This window comes from Eleutherodactylus coqui, chromosome 11 (genome assembly GCF_035609145.1).
Source record: "Eleutherodactylus coqui strain aEleCoq1 chromosome 11, aEleCoq1.hap1, whole genome shotgun sequence".
Classification (NCBI taxonomy): Eukaryota; Metazoa; Chordata; class Amphibia; order Anura; family Eleutherodactylidae; genus Eleutherodactylus; species Eleutherodactylus coqui.
In genome coordinates, this window is record NC_089847.1 from 69,461,055 (window position 1) to 69,486,213 (window position 25,159).

The window sequence follows — 25,159 nt, forward strand, 5'->3', positions numbered from 1 at the left end:
TGTCTCCCACTGAAAACAATGGGAGAAGCTCCACGAACGTTCGCCGCGACGGAGGTTCTCTGCATCCCCGAAGTGATGCAAGGCTGTTCACACAAAAATGCCTTGTATCCTCAGAGATTTCACATGGATGGTGAGCGCTATATTGGGCACGATTCATTGGCCATGAGATGTTAGCCTACATAAACAGGAGACCATATTCTGTATAGTTTACTACAGTTAAAAACCACCTTTTCATTTACCAAAATGCCAGGTGTGATGTATAGAATAAATATTCAAGCAAGAAAAAAAAAATCAAAATACTTAGATTTTCAGGCAGAGCTAGGGAATTTTATTTAGTTTCCTAAATCAACACCACATTCCAGTGATACATTAGGATTTAGCGTGTTACACCCACACAAATTTCTATTGCTTTCTGGTTGATTACGAACAACTTTATTGTTTGAACCTTAAATATTTAAGTCTTTACAAAGACAAAAGTTCCATAAATAAAGACTACATCAGATGGAAAATTGCAAAAAAAAACCAAACCCACTGTTCGAAGAAAAGTATCTGTCACTTATAGCAGCAAATCAGATTCCAGCTTTCATTCTTCCAGTGCAAGGCTGAAAAATGAAAGTAGTGATCTCATTGGTTACTATGGGCAATAGTGTGACAGTTTTTATGTATGAAGTCTGATGTGTTCGTACACCAGCAAATGAAACCTTGTGTGATGAAGCCCTGAAGAATATATCAACACAAAACCTTTAGGACCGTTTCACACAGGCTATAAAATCTACAGACTGACAAATTGTTGGTATTTTTCTGCATTTGTCCCCCGCTATTCATTTAGGGCCTGTTTCACACGGGCTACAAAAATCACAAGATTTTGTAGCGATGAAACATCGCCACAAAACACATGTATGTGGAGCCCATGGTTTCCAATGGGTTCTTTCTGGCTACAAAACATCGCTCATGTGAAAGAACCCAATGGAAAACATTTTGTAGCCCGGGTTAAACAGGCCTTAACTGAATAGCGGGAAAAAAAATTGCAGAAAAATACCCAGTGTGTCAGTCTGTAGAATTTTCTGCATTCTCTTGAAGTAAACCATCCTGCAGAGGTCCAAAATATTAATTGCCTCCTGGTCCCTTCCATTTTGTGGCTGGCAGATGGAGGTGGGGTGGGGCTCAGCTAAGGAGTAGGTTTTATTGTTCCTGGTCTCCTATTGTAAACAGGTAGGGGGGGAGAAGAGGCTCCAGTTGTAGCTAATTAAGGTAACAGGACACCCCTCCTGACCCAAGTCATATTCCTCTCACAAACTAAACCAGAATCCTGTTGCGCACTGATGAGGGGCAAACACCCCGAAACAGCTGTATGTCAATGGTTTATCTGGCTTGGTTTCCTATTCCCAATCATTGTTAAGACTTGTTAGAAAGTCACTTTGATTTGAAGGATTGCTGCTATCCAATAGGTGGCACTGCAAAGGTATTATTTCATCTTCCTTATTTGCATAAATTACCCAGAGCTAGCATGGCCTTATTAGTCTCCTTACTCACTTTTTAGGTGTCCCCACACTCCTTTTGGGTGCTCTCCTTGGGGAGAAACTATACCATCCCCGACCCACTCACCCCCTAGGTGTCTCCACTTTTTGGGTGCTGTCCTTAAGAAGACACGAAACCCCTCCTGACCTAATTATATCCAGACACAGGATTGTAGTAAGGAGGAGATGAAGTTGGGGGGGAAATAGAGGATTTCCTGGGATACACAAGATTTCTTGATGGATTTTTAGTTTGATTGGAATATGAGACAATAGTATCAAGGGAGAGGAGACTATTAAAGGGATATTGATGTAGCTTTATTACTATTGTGTATTTTCTACATTTAGTGTTCATTTTAATACTCCCTGTTTTAAAAGTGCGTAAACTTTATGTTCTATAGGTTAAAAAAAGCGGCGATCTCAAATCAGAAACACTACGGTTTATTGGGAAATGTTCATCATACAAATTATACAGGCTCTCCTTGGTCAGGAAGTGGCAAAAACTGGAAACCTAGTGATGGTCTGGATTAAATTGCCAGTTTACCACAAAAATACACATTTCCATATGAAATAACAGTATTTTTAGGCTTATGGTGATCTTCTAGAGCGGTAGTAAAAGGGCATATTTACATATGGCAGATCTGTTACAAAAAATGTGTTGCTATCACATTTATCTAAACAGAGATTGTAAACCCCATTTCAATGTATGGAATAGATCTGTCACATATGAACACACCTTTACTACTGAAAATATAAGCTTTCAAGGAAACTATAATTAACATTCTGGCAATGTCTAAAACTGATAAAAGCGCTACAAGCACCATATGTATATATTTTTTCAGAGTTGAATGTTTAAAATGTATTACACAGAAAAAAAATGATGAAAGGAAAAATTAAAAATGCAGTAGGCAGACTCACAATCATCCTCTGAAAGCGATCTTGTTTAAGACACAAGGCAAAAGGAATGAAGAAAAAAAATCAAAATAGTATATAACTATACTTTAATACAACATTGTCCTCCTCACCTACTCAAATAATAGGGGACTCGTCTCTCTAAACATTTTTCCTGCTCTGAGTTTTTTCGACCTGTGTTATTTTTGTATAAATAGGAATACAGTGTGTTCCACTTTGGAGAATAAGATGCCCTTAAAAAGAAAAGAATCACCCAAATTTACTAATCACATAAAAATGTAAAAAGCAGATATCAAATACCAACACATATGATCACCCAAAGAAAATGCTGCAAAGCAAAAAAAAAAAAACAGTAAAATACTACATCTTCAATTCTAAATTGAAACACTTTGGGAAGATGTCAAAGTACAAGGAAGGCAGATTCTGGATTACTAGGATGGGGTGTTATACAAAAAAAACAAAAAACACCCAATATCATTAGTCACCATCAGTGAGTACTACTCCAAGTTATACTGCACTCACTTGTCTATTTACTGGAATGATATCCTTCTATATTGTCAGACTTTGTTTTTTTGCTTTTGCCTATGCAGCATTAGCATTTTATAACGTATACACTCACATCAGTTCCTACAGTTCTGTTCCATTTTAAAAAGACACATCTTTGAAGTTGGACTATCGTCGTGGTTGTGGAGTGTCGACTACCACAACCACAGCAGGCATCTGGAGTTTCATGTAGATGCCACACGTAAAATCTAGACCCTTTCACCAACTTACCATTATACCAAACAAGTCTTGTGAATGTAATAGTAATGTAATACAAGCTGAAAAGAACTACCGTACTAAAAATTGTGGCTGCGGTGATAGAATTTCCTTTTTTGAGTAAATCTCTTTGGCTGTTTAAACCAGATTATTCTACTTTTAGCTCATGCGTCATACTTAAAGTAAAATAGTCTTACTGAAAGGGTCACTTTAAGGGACAGAAACTTTGAAGAAAATGGATTGCTAAAGAAATGCAATGAATGCATATTCTAAAGACAATTTTTGTATTTACCGTAAAATCTTTGCTTCGTTCATTGGGGAACACAACTGAAGACCGTGGGAATAGCTACTATCACTAGGAGGTGGACACTAAGCAGAAAAATATCTTGGCTCCTCCTACTAGTTATACCCCTCCTGCAAGCACTATGCTTCTATTTCTTGCATACAAACTGGTTAACTGTGAAGTAGAATATGAGAAAAAAATAGAAACATCTGAAAAACTATTAAGACTAGCTCAACGTAGCACCATGTGCAACTGCAAAGAGAACGCTCCAGCAAGGAGTAATATATGTGAAAGTACTAAGAAAAGACTGGGTGGGTGCTGTGTCCCCAGTGAACGAGACCAGAAAAAAATAAAGTTAAGCGCAAAAATCTTGTTTTTTTAATTTATATCATTAGGGGACACAGCTGAAGTCTGTAGGATGTTCTAGAGCAGTCTCTCAGGAATGGGGAAAGTATAGAAGGTTGCATGCAGTCAGTTTATAGTCATCTGTAAAACTGTTTGACCGACGGAGGCATCCGTGGAACCAAAAGTATGCACCCGTTAAAAATTTGAAAAAGTGTGCAAGGAGATCAATTTAGCAGTGTTATACACTTGAACAGTGGAAGCACCGTTGTGTACTGCTCACAACGCATCCACATATTAAGTAAAGTGCGCCATAACACAGGAGGAGCTCTGCCTTTGGCAAGGCAAGCTTTTACCACTGCTGATCAGGTCAAGTGGGAAATGACCACCTTGGAAGCCGCATGGCCACGTCTTGGGCATTAGGCATAACGAACAGTAGTCAGAGTCTGAAAGAAGCAGTCATGGAAGTAGGACCTCAAGGCTCGCACTAGATCCAGTTTGTGAAGAGCGCATTCCCTTGGATGAACTGCGGAGGGGCAAAAGGAAGGCAGGACAAGGTCTTCATTGAGGTGGAATGCCAACACCACCTTAGGTAGAAAGCAGGGGACAGAAGCAGGACTACCTTGTACTGATGAGGCAATGAACAGAGACTCAGCCAACAAGACTGCAAGCTCAGAAACTGGCAGATTACCTCTACCAAGGCGGCCACCTTTCAGGCTAAAAGGCAAGTTGGAACTTCACTGAACAGCTCAAAGGGGTGAGACTGTAGTGCATCCAGTACTAGATTTAAATCCAAAAGTGGGACAGGAGAAATGTTATGGAGCAGTGTGAGCAACCCCCAGTAGAAAAGCATGGATGCCCCACTTTCAGGTCAGTGGACGTTGCACAAGTATGGATTGTGTAGATACATGACCCTTCAAGGAACTCAAAGCTCAAGCCTATATCCAGACCCTACTAGAGGAAGGATAGGAAGGTAGGATAAAGAAAAACATAGGGTGGAAGTTGCAATGTTCGCACCAGAGAAATACATTTTTCCGAACACAATGATAAACCTGGGGGGAAGAGTGTTTTCTAGGCTTAATCATGGTTTGAAAGACAGGTTCCACAAATCCATGGGCTGTCAAGACTGTGGCTTGAAACACCACACAGTTAACTAAAGTATGGACAAACTTGGGTGGAAGAGGAGTCCCTACAAGAGAACATCTTCTCAAAGAGGAAGGCACCACGGAGAGTCAACGACCAGGTTGACAACATCCTCGTACTACATGCAGCAAGGCCCATCTGGGGCGATAAGAATCATCAGGAGGCTTTCCATCTTGATCTTCTTGAGAAGTTGTGGTATTAGTGAGAAGGAGGAAAAGATGCTAGGGAACTGCAAGTCCATCCATAGAATTACTACTGCATCCACTGCTGGAGCTTTGGATATCCTGAGACCCGGACACAAAGATTGTCAGCTTGCGATTAATTTTGAACGCCATAAATAGATTTCTGGTTGATGCCACCTTTGACAAAGTGCTTGAAAGACTTAGGTTTGTAGCTCTTATTCTACGGAGTCAACTATCCAGTTGTCCACTCCCTATGTGGGCCACCGAAAGCGCTGGAAGGTGATCTTCGACCCACATCAAGATTTTCACGACTTCTTCCATTACCTTCGTGCTGCAGGTCCTGTCTTGATGATTTATGTATGCGGAAGCCGTTGTGTTGTCAGTTTGGACCCAAACTGGGAGACTCGTCAACTGTGGTGCGAATTGATGAAGAGACAGAAGAATGGCCTGAAGTTCCAACACTTTTATAGGTTGTGGGGGAGTAAAGATAAAACGGTGGCACTCCTTGGTATTCAGAATAAAAATCAGCACTTTACTTCATATTAAAAATGGTAGGTACAAAACCACGACATGGTGACCAAAAAATAGGAGACAGCTGTTTTGCGTCACATGATGCTTTCTCAAGGAAGATCTGACAGTGCTATCCTTCTTGGGTAATACAAATAGATTGGAATAGAAACCTGCAAAGCGTTGATAAGAAGGAACTGGAACAATGACTCCTTGAGAGAATAAGTTGTCTAGCGCCGAAACCAAACCAATGGCCTTTGAATGGGACCTAGGAAGCTAAAGAAGCAACCTGGTGGGGGGAAAAAATTCTATGGTGTAGAACCAATCCGAGATGTAGGCGAGCCAAGTATCCCTGAATAGGGAAAGTCGTCCTCCTAGCCTGTATGGATTGGGTAGGGGCCACCCTTTGTATGGAAGTTTTAGTAGAACAGGACTTTGAAGGCCGTGGTCGGGGGTGCAAGGATGGTTTGTTTAAAGCAGGCCCTTCATTTTTGTTACTGTGAGGTTTTCTTACTACCCGAGCTCCCGGGGCCTGGAGCAGCAAAGGGAGTGAAATTGAGTTATTTTCTTCTGCCGAACTCTTGCACATCTAGATCTGTTCTGTGGTAGGTGGGAACTCTTCCCCTCCAGTGGCTTCAGAGATGATCTCATACAGTCTGGCATCGAAAAGTCTTGAGCCAACAAAAAGGGAGGTTTCCAGATAAACTTCCCTGCTTGGCTTATCTGATGTGCAATGTTTGCCAACTCTTTCAGAGGAGAGCTGGAAAGAATACTTCGGCATAGCTGCGTGGCCCATTCGGGAATGGCCTTGCTGACCTAAGATGATTACCTTGAGCATGAGAAGGCCTATTTCTCTTCCCTGGTGCACCCCTTAGGCAAGTATGTGTGCAGTGTGTGGTAGGTAGGTAGGTAGAAGAAGGTTCCCCAAGCTCTGATGTGAGAGGAAGGGGAGGGGGGTTAAAAAAAAAAGGCAGAGCCTACAGCAGTGACACACTTTTTTATATGGGTAATGGGGGAAAATACTCCCCTTGCTATGGGAAAAAAGCAGCTCCCCAGTGTATACCCCTTTAAGGAGGGTGGGAGTGCTCCAGTAAAAGGAGGACACTATGGTAGGCGGGTCACGTTCAAGTTAGAGCTTGGACGTGCCTTCTTTTCTTCTGAGGGCCGGGTAGGCAACAGAACAGTTAACTCTGTTCTGTTCGACCTCCTCTGTGGGTAAGGGAGAGTCCTGCTGGCCATGTATTCCTCGAGTCCAAGTGGTTCTTGAAGTTCGGCGACACACAAGTCTGCCTCCTACGGACACTAAGCTAAAACTGGTTAGCTTCGTGCCTGCAGGAGGGGTATTGCTAGTAGGACCCACGATCATACATTGTGTCCCCCAATAATACAGACAAAAAAGATGAATTTTCCTATACTCTTGTGAAGAGAAAATACTGTACTCAAGTTTGTGAATCTTTCACAGCCCAGTGCAGGGATAAAAAGAGGAGTAACTTGAAGCTCTGGGGCTTCAATGCAAAATCTATACCAGTGCTCTTGTTCCCAACTGCAATTTATAATATTTACGTCCTCCATAAGGGACAGATAGGGCATCGGGCCCTCTAAAAGACTAGGGCTCAGTTGCAATTGCAACTTCTGCCTTCCCCAATGTCACACCTCTGAACACAATCATACTTCTTTATGAGTGAAATTATATTATAAAGAAAAAGAAAGGCAGAGAAAGACTTAAAATATATAGTAGGCGGTCAGTGCAATGCAATAGAAAGCAGCACACAGTAATAACTCCCACCACAATAGGCTTTAACTGCTTGCTCTGAATTTATGAAGATTCTTCACTCATATTCAATAAGATTCATTTGTAAAGTAGTTGACATATTTTATCTTTGTGCAATAGAATATTTCTAAATCTTTTCCCCCTCTATTAACTAAATCCCAATAATAGTAAAAAATCATCAACATTTTGCTAGTATTTACCTGTTTAAAGAGCTTCATTACAGATCTGCAGCACAGTCCATGTAATTGCAAATGTAAAACATAATATTTATACAGCATGTGTATTAATCAGGCAGCATTGTGGATGTAGGAAGGTTACACTTATAGAGGCCGTGTTTATTCACCTATGTACCATCATTAAGAACCCTTCCATTCATGTCAGAGGCATAACACACAGTTAAGTTCTTTCAGTTTATTGCATCTCCATAATACGCTGCAATATGTGCACTGCTTCTCTAACGTTTGATGCCATGTTAGAGGCTATGGCTGGACATGCGCAGAGAGACAATGAAAGACCCCATTGAGACGAAAGTATTTAATGATGAATTAATGTCCCCCTTAAGAATGGCTTACATGCCTCAAAGCCACATTTCACCTGTGTTCATTGCATACAGAGCTTCTGTTTTGGATCCAACAAGTTGCATTCTAAGGGTCTGAAAGTCTGTTCATCACTGGAGGTGCATGTTATGCATATATAATTATATATATATATGTATAAAAAATGCTGTGGTCTTTTTTCTTTTTAATTTACCCACACAACCACCCAAGCCCCGTAATTGCCCAGGTCCCATGCTGTTGGCGTGACAGGGCCTTATTTGCAGTAATGATTTGAACAGAGTAATATGCTCTGGTGAGCATCATGGTATTTACTTCTTCTTAAAGAAACTAAATCGTTTTTCTCTGTCCTTCTCTTTTCCTTCCTTATTACGCAATGTCACAGTGCCCTCTGTGGCACTATTTGGAGACACAGGAGGCATGGTCATAGCTCGAGTCATTCCCTTGGGTAAACCTGGGGAACGGTCTGAAGTATCACTAGTCGAGGAAGACAGTGAAGCATTGATCACCCGCATCCAACTGCTCATCTCAGCCTAAAGTAAAAAGAGAACGGGAGAGAAGGTTTACAATTAATTAACATTACCCATAAGTAAACACACAGGCCCAGATTTACCAAAAGTAGTGGAATTTAGCCAAAGTGAAATCTTAGCTAACTGACATGCTGAGACATTGTCAAAGTTTGAATGTAACCAACTTTTTGTGCATTTTTTTAAACTCATTGAAAAAAACAAAAAACAAAAACAAACATTTTTTTTGTAACATTTTTGATGTGTTTTTTTTTCTATAGAGAAGTCTATTGAAAGATGCCTGGGAAAAATAAATAAACACCCCACCTGCCATATCTAGACCATGCTGCATCTTGTAAAATAGGTCATATACCCACAAAAAACAAGGCACCAAAAATAAGGAAAGAAAAAAAAAAAAAAACGCGTCTAGTTTTGATCATAAATTAGCTAAGAAGTTTGCTCTGGAGAAGAGAGATAGAGGCCAGAGACTGAGCATCAGACAAGCTTACAGACGGATTTCACCATGAGTTGCATACTTCCATACTTAGAAGCCAAATAATACAACACTTTTAACAAAACTATATTGCAAAAATGTTTTCTGTTCTTTTTCAGCCAAAATACATGCATTTAAAAGAAAGTGTCCATAGCCTTTAAATCCTGGCCAAGCAGCAACCCACGACTACTTTTCATTCCACTTTTAAAAACTCATGTGCATGGTTAATAAAGAAGTCTTATGGCAGACGAGGCACGATTTTGGAGGAGATTGTTCCAAAAAGGCCCATACATAATTCTTAGCTCCTTCAAGACATAGCTTTGGCCAAAATGATCAGGATTTTAATCCTGCGCTCACTGTGTAGAATGAGACACAAGCAGCTCTTACTATAGAAAGAATTAGAAATAAAGACCCTAACAGTGGAACGCCATAAGTCAGTTGCTAAGTTTAGAAAATGTGCTTCTGGGACTCCCACTTACCAGAAGAATGGGGATGCCATGTCCCCTGTTCCACCAGGCATCAAGCAGGGAATGGACGGAGATGCTACTCTCATAAGGCCGCTTTCACATGGGTGACAAAATCGCACGATTTTCTCACGATGCGACAGGGCTACAAATCGCATGTATGTGAAGCCCATGCTTTCCTATGGGTTCCTTCACATTAGTGATGTTTGTCTGATGTGATGATGTGAGAAAAAAAAATGGTGGCATGCTCTGGACAGCAGCAGAAGGACCCAGACCACGCCTGCTAGGTAAATATTCCTTTGTTTTCCAGGGAATTCAGCTAGGGGTTATTTTAAGGGGGCTTAACCTCACGATAAAATAGCACAATTTTATCGCTGGCAGCAGTGAAGCGATGTGCGATTTTTCAAAAGAAAAATGCATCACTGACACTACAAAATCGCAGGAACACAGCTCCGATATCACGACAATTTTGTAGGCCTCACTCTAATCAGGCAGTCATAACTACCTCTCTCTTTATTCTCCACCTGTATGTGCTGCCAGCTCATATCGAGGGGGGACACTTTCATTTTCTTAAAAGATGGGGGTCTCAGGGATGGAATACGAACCAGGCATTTATTGCATATCCTATGACTTACCAGAAATGGGTATACCTCCTTTCGACAGTCTGAGCCCCATTTGTACAACACAATTGGTTCTAACACAATTAATGTATAAAGCATTTTCGTGTGATCTCTTAGGACAATGTCAATTGCAGACCGCTTACCTCGTCTTTTGCTTGGAAAAGATATTCCTTCCCATCTGATAAACTGTGGAATTATTTTAAAAAAATTATGAGTGTTATATATATATATATATATATACACAATTATAAAACATCTTTTCAGAAGGCTATGTAGGATTTGGAGTTAGGAAGAATAAATCATTAGCTGTAGTCGTTCGTCAAACATGGTTTCTACTACAATCTTACCTGAGTTTGAAGACATGCTTGCGTTTCTTGTATTCATGCGCCACACTACATTGTGCTCCAGCAAGTTGGACAGGAACCTCACCATGATAAGGTATGCCAGTACTTGCACTTTTTGCATCTTTATAGAATCCCAAACTGCCTTTTTTCAGAACACAGTAAACATTTTGCCAGGACCTGTGATCATAAAACAAGATTAACATCTACCATATTGTACAAAACTAATCCAAAGTGAGAGGTATCACTATTGTTATTAGTCATAAAGATTTATTTTAATGACAATAAAGAAATGAAGAAGCATTTAGATAAAAGGATGAAGGTGATTATCTGCGCCAGATGCTATAAGACAGCAGTTTTTATGTACAGCCCATACTGTAAATATATTTTCTTACCTATTGGCTGCCTTCTTGGAATGAGACTCCATTTCCTGTTTGCGGTGCAACATTCCTTCCATCTGCTCTGAAGCCAAAGGTTCAGGACTGCTAATTGGTAAAGTGGAAGTTTGAAGATTTATGGCTGAGAAAGTAGGGCGTGATTGGATTTGCGGTGAGGGGGGCGGGCTGCCATACTTTGGGATCAAGTCTGCCTTTGTTCCATTAGCGGCATCTGATGTGTCGTACCCCTGTAGAAATAAAGCCGTCTTTTATGCTTTCAAGGGAAACATACTATGGACAGACATATGCAGTGCACACTTTATTTTTGGTGAAGAAGTATTTAAAGACTCTGGATCATACAAGTGTAACTTAATTACCACTGATTATGTGCTAAAATGATATGCACCGTTCACACGTGTCCGATTTAGGCTCTGAGAAATGTTAATATGCTAAAGTACCTCCAGGCTTCTTCTACTCTTTATTTGTAAGATAATATGAAGGGATAGTATGTAACACTGAAAAAAAAAATCAAATATCCACTTGCCTGATTTTCAGAGAAGCTGTTATCTATCCGCCTGGTATCAGTTGACGGCTATTAAAAACACAAATTGATTCCATTAAATTTTCATGTTACATTCTAATTTGATGATTGATAAGTAAGAGCTTATTCACACAAATGTGAAATTCACGATGTGATACACACAAAACTCGCACAAATATGAAATCCATTCTTTTGGATGAATTAATGCACATGAGCGGAAAAAAAAAAGGAAAGAAAAATTGCATTATGTTCTGTTTTTGGGCATTTCGCCCGGAGGAGTTGCACATTGTTTGAGGGAAAAAATAAAAAAATCATATGGCACTTGCATGCCATGCGAGTTTGATGCAATTGTTCTCAATGAAGTCTAGGGGAAACAATTGCAATCCTTTCACGTGCATTAAAATCACAATTTAACAGAAGCCATGTATTGTGTTTTACAGAAGAAGAAACAAACAAAAAATAATCGCATTAGTGTGAAAATTACCTTGGCAAGCACACGGTATCAGACCGAATTTCTCAGCCAGATATCGCAGTTGCCCATTTGAATGTAGGCCAAGATAGAAAATCCCCAGAAAATTACCTATTTGTTAATAAGATGTAGTTCTAGCATTCATTCCGGTTTCAGCAAATAAATGTTATTGTATAATTAAAAGTTATACAATTTTTCAAAACCCTTTCAATATCCATTCCTTACAATTTCCAACATCTTTGCTTGCAGTTATTCAATAGGAACCTTCATGGTTAAGGGCTCATTCTAATGGACATATTGTCACTGCATATTATGCACGCATATATCTGGTTAGTAACATGCTGTGAAGGGAGTCAATGGACTTTCATTGACCCATGCACACCTGTGTGTAGACACACAGTATCGATGCGCAAGACAAATAAATTGCAGCATGCTCTATTTCTGCACGCGGGCGGCACGTTTAGAGTGTGAGCAAGTCTATCTTCACTTCACTATTTCCACGAGTAAATTGTAGGTGTCCATTAGGATGAGCTCCATGCCTGGCAATGCCTACTTGTACAATGTATGCGGTCCTTGATCAGCCGATCGAGGGTGCATACTGTTGCGCAAGATGCATGCTTGTCGAACATTTAGAAGCCCAAATCCTGGATCTAAATGAGCAACTGGCAACACTGAGAGCCATTGACATCATGGAAAGGAGTTTGCTGCTCATTGAGCAGACGCTCGCTGGGGTAGAGGCGGTGGCGGATGGTAGTATGGAAGAGCTGGGGGAGCAGGCAGCTAGCTGGGTGACAGATAGAAGGAAGGGTAGAGGGAAGAGAAACAGGAAGGCTAGTCCTGAGCTGGCACAACCCAACAAGTCTGCAACGTTGGCAGATCAGGGGGATGCCATTACAGAGCCAGCACCGCTGCAGCACCACATGCCCTCTGAACGCCAGGGGGATAACTGCTCCAGTGAGATGGGGACAGGGAGCGCGGGGCAAGCTAGACAGGTCATAGTGGTGGTGGACTCAATTAAAAGGGGGACAGACAGGGGGATCTGCCATAAAGACTGGGTTCATAGAACGGTGTGTTGTCTTACTGGCGCTCGAGTTCGACACATCGCGGATCGGATTGACAGATTACTAGGAGGGTCTGGTGAGGATCGAGCGGTCATGATGCACGTTGGCACCAATGAACAAATTAGAGGTCAATGGAGGGCCCTCAAAAATGATTTCAGAGACTTGGGGTCCAAGCTTAGGGCGAGGATCTCCGAGGTCGTTTTCTCGGAAATACTACCTGCACCTAAAGCCGGTATGGCTACGAATGCAAGAAGTCTGATCGGCAAAGTGAGTGAGCTTGAAGCGAGAATGACTGAGGAAAACTACGATATAGTTGGAATAACGGAAACGTGGCTTGATAATAAGTGCGATTGGGCGGTGAATTTACAAGGTTACAATCTCTTCAGAAGAGACCGTGGAAACCAGAAAGGGGGATGTCTATACGTTAAATCGTACTTAATGCCGAAGCTACGGGAGGATATAGGGGCAGGAGATGAACATGTGGAATCTCTGTGGGTAGAAATACAGGGAGACAGAAATAACAAAATCCTGATAGGATTTTTCTATAGGCCACCAAAAGCAACAGAAGAAACTGAAACCTTACTATTAAGGCAGATAGAAGAGGTGTCAAACCACAACAAAGTAATTATCATGGGGGACTTTAATTATCCGGATAGAATATGGGATGACGAGACCAGCAAATCTCACAGGGGTGATAAGTTCTTGAGAACAATTAAAGATAACTACCTTACCCAACTTGAGCGGGAACAAACTAGAGGGAGGGCCACTCTGGACTTAGTATTAACTAACAAACCAGACCGAATAACGGGGGTATAGGTTGAGGGGCACTTGGGGAACAGTGTGCCACAATATAATTAACTTCCAGCTGTCACTCAATAAGAAACCTTATCAGGGAGCGACAAATAAACTAAACTTTAGCAAAGCAAAATTTGATCGGCTCAGAACTACTATCGGTACCATAAATTGGGGCAACAGCCTCAAAAATGACAGTACAGACGACAAATGGGATAAGTTTAAAAAGATCCTAATCAACTCATGTGAACAGTTCATACGCTTTAAAAATAAAAGAACTACAAGTAAAAGGAAACCATTGTGGCTCGATAAGACGGTATGGGGGGCAATACATGAAAAAAAAGAAAGCGTTTAAACTACTAAAACAAGAAAGCAGTGAAGAAGCACTAAAGTTATACAGGGGAAAAAAATATGCAAAGAAAAGATCAAAATTGCTAGGGAGGAGGCAGAAAGACTGATCGCCAAAGAGAGCAAAAACAACCCTAAACTATTCTTCAATTATATTAACAGTAAAAGGATTTGAACTGAGAGCACTGGCCCTTTAACAAATAATGCAGGAGATATCATTGAAGATGATGGAGGGAAGGCAAATCTATTAAATAGTTTCTTTTCAAGTGTATTCACGAACGGAAAAGGAAATGTCACATGAGATGCATAGGGAATAAAATGAACCCCTCGCAAAATATTACATACCTAACAGAGGAAAAAGTGTGGAACCGGTTAAAGAGGATTAAAATCAATAAATAGCTAGGCCCAGATGGAATATACCCAAGGGTTCTAAGGGAACTAAGTGATGTGATAGCTAGGCTGCTATTTCTAAAATTCTGAATAACTTCTCATCAGCATGGGTTGATGAGGGGTCGATCATGTCAGACCAATCTGATCAGCTTCTACGATGAAGTAAGTTCTAGGCTGGACCTGGGAGAGTCTATTGATCTCGTATAAGTGGACTTCTCTAAAGCATTTGACACAGTGCCGCATAATAGGTTGATGTACAAAATGAGGCAGCTCGGATTGGGTGAAACCGTGTGTATCTGGGTAAAGAATTGGCTCAGAGATAGAAAGCAAAGGGTGGTAATAAACGGTTCAAACTGATTGGGCCACCGGCGTTAGCGGGGTGCCACAGGGTTCAGTATTAGGCCCCATTCTGTTCAATATATTTATCAATGACCTGATAGAGGGGCTGCATAGCAAAATATCAATATTTGCAGATGACACAAAATTATACAAGATAATTAATGAAATGAAAGACAATGTATGGCTACAAAAGGACCTAGATAAGCTGGGGGCTTGGGCAAATGAGGTTCAATGTCTATAAATGTAAGATTATACACATGGTCAGGAGAAACGGATGTCACCAATATACACTAAATAGGGTACTGCTAGGGAAAAGTGAGATGGAAAAAGATCTGAGGGTACTAGTGGGTTGTAGATTTAACTGGAGTAACCAATGCCAGTCAGTTGCTGCAAAAGCAAATAAAGTCTTGGGGTGCTTAATGCTTAAGAGGTATAGGGGCAAAGGACGAGAACATTATTCTTCCACTATTTAAGGCACTTGTTAGGCCCCACATTGAATCCTGTGTACAGTTCTGGTCACTGGTGCCCAGGAAAGATGTTGCAGTGCTTGAGGGGGTTCAAAGAACAGCAACTAAATTAATACATGGAATGAAGGAACTGGAATACCCAGAGAGGCTATCAAAATTGGGATTATTTACCCTGGAAAAAAGATGACTAAGGGGTGATCAAATAACTATGTATAAATACATTAGGAAACAATACAAGGATCTCTCCCATCATGATCTGTTTATACTCAGGACTGCGACAGTAACAAGAGTGCATTCTCTAAGTCTAGAAGAAAGCAGGTTTCATCACCAACACAGAAAACGGTTCTTTACTGTAAAAGCAGTGAGACTGTGGAACTCTCTGCCTGAGGATGTGGTGATGGCAAACGCCATAGAGGAGTTTAACAGGGGACTAGAAGTCTTTCTAGAGCGGAAGGATATTACAGGGTATAAATTTTAGGTGACCAGCAGGTTGTTGATCCGGGCCCTACAGACAGGTAGGAACTATTAGAGGTTGATTCAGGGATTAGTCTGACTGCCATTAGGAAGCCGGGAAGGAATTTTTTCCCTGAAAGGGCTAACTGGTTTCTGCCTCTTGGTTTTTTTTGCCTTCCTCTGGATCAATAAGGAGGTTGAAACAGGCTAGATGGACATTGTCTTCATTCGGCCTAATTTACTATGTTACTAAGTTTCCCTGAAAATAAAACACTGTCTTATATTAATTTTTGCCCCAAAAGAGGCACAGTGTCTTATTTTCAGGGAAGGGGGGGGGGGGGGGGGAGCCCTATACTCACCTGGTCCACAGTGAGCGCTGTGATTGGATCAAGCGCCAGACAATCCCAACCGGCTCTGGATGAGCCAATCACTGCCATTTAGTGATGCCATTCACTGAATGGCTGTGAATGATCGAGAGCCAGCTGTGATTGGCTGGCGCTCGATCCAATCACAGCGCTCGCTTTGCTGGAGGTGGGGTATTTAAAGCCCCGTCACCAGAAAGAAGCTGAGATGTCAGCGCAGAGGACACTGCACCTTGCCGCAGTGCCACCGGAGACCATCGCGAGGCATCGGGACGCTGCGGACCAGGTGAGTATTGATTTTTTTAATGTAGGTTAGCTAGGGCTTATTTTTGAGGGATGGCTTATATTTCAGGCTTCCCCAAAAACCGGGATAGGGCTTATTGGGGAAACACTGCAGTAAATTGGATGCGAATTTCACACAGATACCATGGCCTTATTAGAATTCATATACCCAATTTCAAACACTGTGTAACACCCATATGGCTAAAGTTGAACTACCTACTATGATACATCGTATACAGGCACAGTTTAAATGACAAAGAGCAAATCCAGCGTACGTACCTGTGGAGAATCCGAGTCCGTACATAGCCCATTAACTGAAGCCTGTTCAGTCTGCAAGCTTTGTAGCCTGGATGAAAGAAGCACACAAAGAAGGCTTTCATTTTGAGAAGTAACATTTTTTATTCATATAAAGCGTGATAAAGATTTCCTAACACCAAATTTATTAAATTGAATGGTTCTCATCAATTCAAGGCTAGAAATGTTTAGCAAACCAAAAGGCAAGCAATAACTGAGAACTCAGTCTTCCTTATGTGTCACTTTATCATCCACCCACAACTATTAGGCACAAAAAGAAATGGTTTTCAGGAAACAAGCTGCCATTGTGAGAAAAAAAAAATCCTTGTTACAAGTATAGTGACTATCAAGAAATAGCATAAAATTTGTCCTCACATCTTTAAAATCTTTTAGAATTCAAGGGAAACCTAGCTTACTCAACCCATTCCTTTAATTATAAAACCATTGTTATTACAATCCACTGCTCTATTATCCATGTCCCTGGTATAGCCACTTACTGTACTTTCAAAGTAAAAAATTAATACAGGAGGTATGAAAAAAAGTATATTGTGAATAAATATTCATGAGCTATGTAAAAACTAAGGAAATCAAAAAATGTAAATCCTTCATTCACTCATACATGGCTATATAAAAGATCCACATTTCTCTTCATTTTGGTGTGCTGACAGTCTTTTCTGTATTTTCCAAGTGTTACTGGATTGTATTGATCATTGTGTCTGTGGCTTCCATCTGTTTTTACAAAATACAGCTATCTGCTAGAGATTTTTAACCTCAAACACCTTTGTAAAAAGGTGGGGTCCATACAAGGTGGAATTGCCGGGGAATTTTCGTGCGGACCATTAGTTTGGAAATTCCACTGCATTTACAGTAGCAGCAAAGTGCAAAAGATTTTGAAAATCTGGTCCACAAGCTGCAGAAATAACCTGCATGAAACCCGTAAGGAAATTGACATATGGTGCTGGATTCAATTCTGCAGCATATAAATTGTATCGCCGCCTCCGCTATGGAAGTCACCCCTTCTCAGTGAGGGGGTGAATTCCACACAGGAATTTGCGATAAAACCCGCTTCAAAGCCCACACCAAATGGTGCAGATTTGGAGGCAGGCTTTCCGCACCTGATTTGCAGCAGAATGTCTGCTACGGACATTCCACTGGAAATCAGCCCCGTGTGGACTCCGCTTAAAGAGAAAGAACATCCCCTCTCAGGCTTTAATTTTTTTTTACAATATTGATAAGCAGAAAACCTCTTCAGGCTTCCTTTAGGCTGCCTTCACACGGGCAATAAAATCGTACGATTTTTATGTGATGAGAGTGTGAGTAAAAAAGCAGAATTATGAAACCAATGATTTTCAATATTTTCCTTCACATAAGCAATGTTTACACTTATGTAATGTTGCGAAAAACAGAAAAAAAAAATCGCAGCATGTCCTATCTTTCTGCGAGGTTTTTTTTTTTTTTATTTTTTAAATCTCCCATGTTTCTGTATGCAGCCTCCTTTTCAGCGCATCACAACGCACAAACTTGCAGTTTTCGTGCAATGCGTTTTTAACATTAGAAAGTCCTACTGACTTTAGCGATAAACAAAATGTGCGATTTTATCGCGGGTGACAGCGATGAGATGCAAGATTATTTCGAAGAAGAAGAATCGCTGACGCTCAATAATTGCGGGAGCAAAGACACGATTTTGTCACGATTTTCTAGAGGCAAAAATCGCGATCACCTGTTTGAAACTATCCTTAGTCTTTTTAAAGCTTTTTTTTCCTAGTTTGTAAAAATACTGAAATTCATATAGACTTTTATTTTCTCCATAAAGTTATAATAATTTATGATCACATACATAGATAGATATCTATCTATCTATCTATCTATCTATCTCTCTATATATATATCTATATCTATATATATATGTCATCTTTGTAAAAAGAAAACCGACCGTATGAGACCACTGGGACAACACACAGGGTTCCCATCCCGCTTAGGCTGCCTTCACATGGGCGGCAAAATTATGCGAGATTTGTGCATTGCGAGACACAAAAATAAACCCCATTCTTTTGAATAGGGTCATACACATGAGTGATGTTTTCTGCATGGCACCACAATGCCATGCAGGAAACAAATCACAGCATGTCTCCCTGCGTGCTCTCGCAATGCATCGCCAGTTGTTCACAATGGGGCCAGCAATAGAATCGCACCATGCGCTAGATACACGTGATGCAAGGTCTCCCATTGAAACAATGGTAGAAACTACGCTATCCTCCACCACGGCGGAGAATCGCTACATCTCCAAAGTGATGAGAGGCTATTTTAACATAAAACGCCTCGCATGCGTGGGGAATTCACATGGTAGGAAGTGGGATATGGAGCAGTGATTCACACAGGCCCATATCACACTCGCCTGTGTGAAGTTAGCCATAACGTGACAAAAAGCCACAGCTTTTGATTTCCTTTGTCTTTAAATGAGCTTAAAAAAAAAATAAAAGAAATGAAGTTAGAAAAATTATATGTAGCCACCCATAAGATGGTCTCTTGATCCATTTGATCCCACCCGTCTTGTTCGCCTGTCAAGTGGCTAAGATAAAAGGTAAGTTATAAAGCCAACTGCAATTGCTTTGACCCCAATTTTTAGGTCATGTGATTCGTGACAAAACGATCGTTTTACAGATAAAACTAGAAAGATTTTCTAACCTTTCTTGCAGAACATTAACAGGAATTGAGTGGTCGTTTAATGTCTGATGATTGTGTTCAGGCAAAATGTCTTCTTGTTTTGGCTCAGGCAATGGTGGAGTTGGAGGTCTTCGTTTCCTCTCTTCTTCTTCCCTTCTCCTTTTCAGCTCATTCTCTTCCAACTACCAGTAATTAATGTCCACATATAAATCATTAGCCCAGTGACAGATTACAGATAAAGAGCTGAAGATAGATATAGAAGATACAAAACTCCCAGACAGTTTGTATAATTCATAGCTAACCCCAATACCAATAAAGTGTATCAATTGATTTTCTAACCGTTGTTAGCTTTTCCAAAAGAAAGAATCTTTCATCCCAAGTGGATACGGATTTTTGGAAAGCTTCATGCCTTTTTATCAGGTTCTCCACCTCATCTACATTGGTTCCCAGCTCTGCAGACCGGACAATAGGTTCCTGACTAGAAAGCCATGCTTCTGCAACATTTGCATCTCTTCCAAACATAAGTACCTCAAGTACTAAATGGACAAAAAAAACGTTTGTTAGTGTTTTGGCTGGATTGTCACTGGATAGTTTTGAAAACTGAAAATTGTATTTACACTTACCTATTTGTAACCATTGCATTTTATCTTTCCATTTGTTTTCAGTCTCCTGCCGCCTTTCTTGCAACTGTTCTAGCTTCTCAGAGATCTGACAGTAATATAAAAATATAGAGATTGCATTGGAAAAAAAAGAAATCCAAAAACATTTTAGTCAACCACCAAAGATATTTTTTCCTGTCTGTATCATTGGGTGACACAGCTTTGAACTCGGGTACATAGCACCTGCTGATTGGAAGCAGACACTAAGCAGACAAATGAGTTGGCTCCTCCCACTTGCTGTATACCTTCTGCAGGTACTCAGCTAATCAGTTTTTAGCTTAGTGTCTGTAGGAGCCAGACCTCTTCAATCAAGGTTTTCAGGACTAGAAGGATGTGGGGACGGGACAGGCCAGGCAGCTCGCTACCTGTTTCCCATGAGGAGGGCGGACGGCAAGTGTCTGTGCTCCTCCAAGAACGACTGCAGGTCGATGGAGCAGTATTACTCAATGATCTACCCCTAAGCAGGAGGGCGAATGGCCAAACATTGCTGTACATTGTCTGCCCTACCTGGAGAAGAAAAGGTGGCATGGCTGGGGTCCAGTTTGCTGCCCGCCAGCCATAGGTTTCCCGGAGGGGCCGCCTCTCCCCTCCCTGCGGGGTATGAGAGTGGGCCGTGGGACCCTGCTAGAGGCAAGGAAGGAAGATAGGTGAGTAAAAAGGAGCAGGTAAGAAAAAAAGCTTCCCTTAGTGCCCAGCCCCTGTACTGGAGTACTCTCCTGTGTCACGCTGCCCGACAGGCTGTGTATTTGTTGCATGGGATATTTGCCACCATACAGTGTGTTGCGCCATGCAGTTTGTAAAAGATAAAAGTTTGTGTTATACTTACATGGGCCATGTTTCCCTGAAAATAAAACACTGCTTGCTGCTGGGATCTGTGGTTTCCTAAGGTCCATTTACATGGGACGAATGTCGGGGAAGCGCTCATCATTCAGTGTAAACAGTGGCCGTTCAGTGTGCAGAGGTCATTTTGCAGGAAAGGGGAGTAGATTGTCACAGCTGATCATCAATTATGAATGGTGGATTCTGTGTTATCTACATATAGGTGTTACATTTCAGTGTAATCCTGCCTGTAAGGCCTCCTGCACACTGGCGGTAGCAATATCGGGCCGTGATTCATGGCCCGATATCGCTCTCGCAATCCATGTGTGACCTCTGAATGCGGGGAGGGGGGGGGGGGTTCACGCGAAAACAGCCTCGTAACCCTGCGGGTGTCCCCTTCATCCCATTGTTTTTAATGAAGCTGCAGCAGCTCCGGGCCAATTGAAAGCAATGGGAGAAGATTGCGTTCCTCTGCCACTGCTGTGACAACTGTGGCAAGGAATTCCTTCATCCCCACGGGGAGTCACCTCATCACTGAACACTGACACCAGCGGCAGGGTGCCACTGACAACAAGGTGAAGCCCCTAGATGTGACAACATCCAGGTGTTTCACATCCAAAGAATCCCCTGCTGCAGCTGTCACAGCCGCAGCAGGGAATAGCGATCCTCTCTCATTGCTGACGGCCCCATTGAAAACAATAAGCGATATAACAAAAAGATTATGCATGCTGTGGAAATTCATTGGTTTCATAATCATGCGTTTTCACTCATCAGAAAATGCGTAAATCCCTCGCCAGTGGAAAGGGGCCCTAATTCTGCTGCAAAGTTTTTTCTGTAGATCAGGAAGTGACAGACTTAAAGGGGTTGTCTCGTGAAAGCAAGTGGGGTTAAGCACTTCTGTATGGCCATATTAATGCACTTTGTAATATACATCGTGCATTAAATATTGGCCATACAGAAGTTATTCACTTACCTTTCCTGTGCTGGCGTCCCCGTCTCCATGGCTCCGTCTAACTTCAGCGTCTAATCGCCCGATTAGATGCGCTTGAGCAGAAGGGTCTTTTGCCTTCGGCTCGGCAGCAGCGGCGTTCTGGCTCCGCCCCCTTGCACGCGTCATCGCGTAGCTCCACCCCATGACGTGTGCCGATTCCAGCCTCCTGATTGGCTGGAATCGGCACACGTGATGGGGCGGAGCTACGCAATGACGCGTAGAAGGGGCGGAGCCAGAACGCCGCTGCTGCCGAGCCGAAGGCAGAAGACCCTTCTGCGCAAGCACGTCTAATCGGGCGATTAGACGCTGAAGTTAGACGGAGCCATGGAGACGGGGACGCCAGCGCAGGGAAGGTAAGTGAATAACTTCTGTATGGCTCATATTTAATGCACGATGTATATTACAAAGTGCATTAATATGGCCATACAGAAGTGCTGAACCCCACTTGCTTTCGCGAGACAACCCCTGTAAGCTCTGTGGACAGTGTGAAAAAGCAAGATTTTAGGAGATATATATATATATATATATATTTATTTTTTTATTTATTTATTTTTTAAAATACAGATTGTGACCAAAAGTTAAAGAAAAACAAAATCACCAAAAAATTTAACATTAAAATAAATATGTAATTTATATCATTGTCTGATTATGCATTCACTGTAAAAAGGGTTTTCTGGGACTTTACTATTGGTGACATCTCCATCAGTAGTTGATTGGCAAGGAACCACCACTCGGGATCCTAGTCGATCAGTTGATTACCTGGCCTTTCGTTAGTGCAACGAGAGCCAGAAGCAGATAGCAGTGTCGATATTACAGCAGTCTGGCTGGTAATGCAGACAACGCCTGTTTAATTCAATGGGAGCTGTGCCTGCATTACTATCCCGGGCCAATATGGACAGATCTGTCTGCCTCTGGATTGGTCTGCACTAACAGCGGGCTGGGCAATAAGCTGATTGATAGGGATCTCGAGCAGTGGACTTTCACCAATCAATGACTGATAACCTATCCTGAGGCTAGCTTGTTAATAGTAAAGTCCTAGAAAAACCCTCAATCAATATTTCAGTAGAAACATGTTAGGCCTCCCAACCTTCAATTACCTTGCAGTTCTTCTGTAGGTATTATTTAGAAGTTTTTAAGCTGCACAAATATCAGTCCAATGCCAAAAAGGTATTTGACTGTACAAAATTCCTTTTTTAAAATTTTGTTTTTACAAAGAAACTTAGATTCCCAGCAATCTTGATGAAATTTAATCCACCGACAAGGATAAATGTGGAACAACTCTTTTCACTCATGTAAAATGTAAAGCTATGGAAATAGGAAGATGGAACTAGGTTTCTGCAGTGCCACCTATTGGAAGGTGACATTCCTGCAAGTCAATGTTAGATCTTTTAACAAGCCTTGTAACAATGACTGAATACAAGCAAAAACCAGCATCTTCTCCAGAAGGGAAACCTAAACCACACACAGACAGAAAAACGTAAACCCAGATTTGTCTCATACTGGAACTGAATGCTGCCAGACATACCCTGCACTGAGCAGGGGGTTGGACCCGATGACTCTGGATGTTCCTTTCAACTCTACCATTCTATGACTCTATCCCATTCACTATAATGGAGTCTTGTCCGGCTTCAGTCATGCTCTCTAAAATTCTGAATGCATCTGTGCCCGGGGCTCTAAATAGAACCTCTGGCACAGATGTGAACATGGTTTTAATGGTTAGTTAAATGTCTCTCCTCTAAATAAGTTTGAGAAATGGTTCAATGGAGTTCACATTTTTTAACCTTTGGACCACAGCATAAGCAGATTACTAGGCAGAACTTGATGAACTTTGGTCTATTCTCTATACACGAACTATATATAACCATGTTAAAGTGCCAATTACCTTGTCAGAGGCATAGTGATTTTTCTCTAGAAGAGAGTTACCAAGGTCTATGCAGGTAGTAAAGCTGTCTGCTCGGGCATCCACTTCTGCTTTAATGCTCAGGTGATTTTTAATTACCAAATCAGCTGACGATACATCCCTATTTGAGATTAATTGTTAGTAATGATATTGAAAGTAGACAACGTCCAAAATACAAATAATGAATCATTCTTACCGTGGTTTTTCTTGAGCATCAATCTGAAGATTGATATCATCCATCCATAGCATAAGATCTCTAACCATCCTGAAAAAGCGAAATTTCTCCACAGTGTCCAAAAGAAGCTGGCGGCGTGCACTACTTGCATCCTGCAGTTCACCCCAGGCTTCAGTTACTGCCTGTTCATGTCTGTGGATGTCTGCAGCCTTTTCACCAGCGTAAGCTTTCTGGAGCCGAGCAGCATCCTCCTGAACCTGCTTTACCTAAAAATTTACAAACAGAAACTATAGTTTAGACCAAATGACTAAAATTTCAATTTAATATTTAAAGGGTTTGTATGAGATTAAATATTGCTTGCTTTTTCATAAAAAATGCAGTTGCTGACGGAAAATAGAAGACTTCTATTGTCGACTAGGTTAGTGGGTGGTGGGTATAAGTTAATGTGCCTGCTGAAGTGCCAATGGAGGTTAATGCCACACACCATAGCTACAAGTTTTACTATCTGCTTCATGAAATACCTAACTGTAGGTAAACCTTATGCATAGATTGGGGACTATTAAACTTTAGCAATCGAATGCCTTACTTGTGCATTCAAGGCTTGTATATCATGTTCATATGTGGTGTGCATACGCTGCATGGCTTCTGCTGTGTTGAGGTCTCTTCCAGTCTCTTCTGGTATTTGTTTTTGTTTGTCTTGTATCTGGCCCAGAGTTTCTCTGGCATCTTGGTAGAAGCGGTGAAGCTCATAGGAGGCTGCCAACATCTGGCTACGTGTATCAATCATTTCTAGAAGGTCAGCCCAAGCTTCATTAAGACCATCTTTCCATTCAGCCACAGTGGCGTTTTCAGAATGGCCAGATGAAATAAGATCATCAGCCATAAGGTTGACAGCATCCACACGTTCCTGTCCAATGTTACTTGTATCACGAGAGAATTCACGGAATTTATCTCTTAGCATCTAGTTGAGAAACCAAAAGAATATTATGATATTTTGAACAAGCGCCATCAATCACAGCATAAACTATAATATTCAAGTACACTAAAAAAAATAAGAGATCCTAGTCTATTATTCTCAACATAGGGTGTACATACTGTTACATGCTCATAATCTTGTCCTAACTCATGGGAAGCTGCCACAACTTCACGCTCAGAGATCCAGTGCTCCAAGTCTTCTACATCTCTCCTAAGTTGGCAGAGTCTCTGGTGTTCCTGTAGCTTTCCACTTCGTTCTTCTGCCAGGTCCTTTAGACTAGCATACAGCTTGTCAACCTGCCCTTGGCGCATGGTAATCCGATCACTGTTGATAAAAGGACGTAAATCTCTTTAAAGTGTTATCAATTCTTTTTATTTCTACTTATCAGCACGTTAATTATGCTACCAAA

General features: G+C 41.4%; 1 protein-coding gene across 4 annotated transcripts in view; it reads right to left on the reverse strand.

Moving 5' to 3' along the window:
* Nucleotides 1-305: 305 nt before the first annotated feature.
* The window catches only part of SPTBN2 (spectrin beta, non-erythrocytic 2), a 206,739-nt gene continuing 181,885 nt past the window's right edge, over nt 306-25,159 (reverse strand). For 2 of the 4 annotated variants that reach the window (XM_066582517.1, XM_066582518.1), the window contains exons 24-37: nt 24,870-25,074; nt 24,361-24,735; nt 23,796-24,040; nt 23,582-23,720; nt 20,397-20,513; nt 19,854-19,938; nt 19,570-19,766; nt 19,252-19,412; nt 16,552-16,618; nt 11,313-11,360; nt 10,787-11,016; nt 10,398-10,571; nt 10,194-10,236; nt 306-8,500 (exon numbers count right to left, since the gene is read on the reverse strand). In XM_066582517.1, coding sequence (XP_066438614.1) covers nt 8,279-8,500; nt 10,194-10,236; nt 10,398-10,571; nt 10,787-11,016; nt 11,313-11,360; nt 16,552-16,618; nt 19,252-19,412; nt 19,570-19,766; nt 19,854-19,938; nt 20,397-20,513; nt 23,582-23,720; nt 23,796-24,040; nt 24,361-24,735; nt 24,870-25,074 — 2,308 coding nt within the window. In that variant the 3' untranslated portion in view covers nt 306-8,278. The remainder of the gene's footprint in view (nt 8,501-10,193; nt 10,237-10,397; nt 10,572-10,786; nt 11,017-11,312; nt 11,361-16,551; nt 16,619-19,251; nt 19,413-19,569; nt 19,767-19,853; nt 19,939-20,396; nt 20,514-23,581; nt 23,721-23,795; nt 24,041-24,360; nt 24,736-24,869; nt 25,075-25,159) is intronic. The other 2 variants (XM_066582519.1, XM_066582520.1) reach the window with 1 other exon arrangement.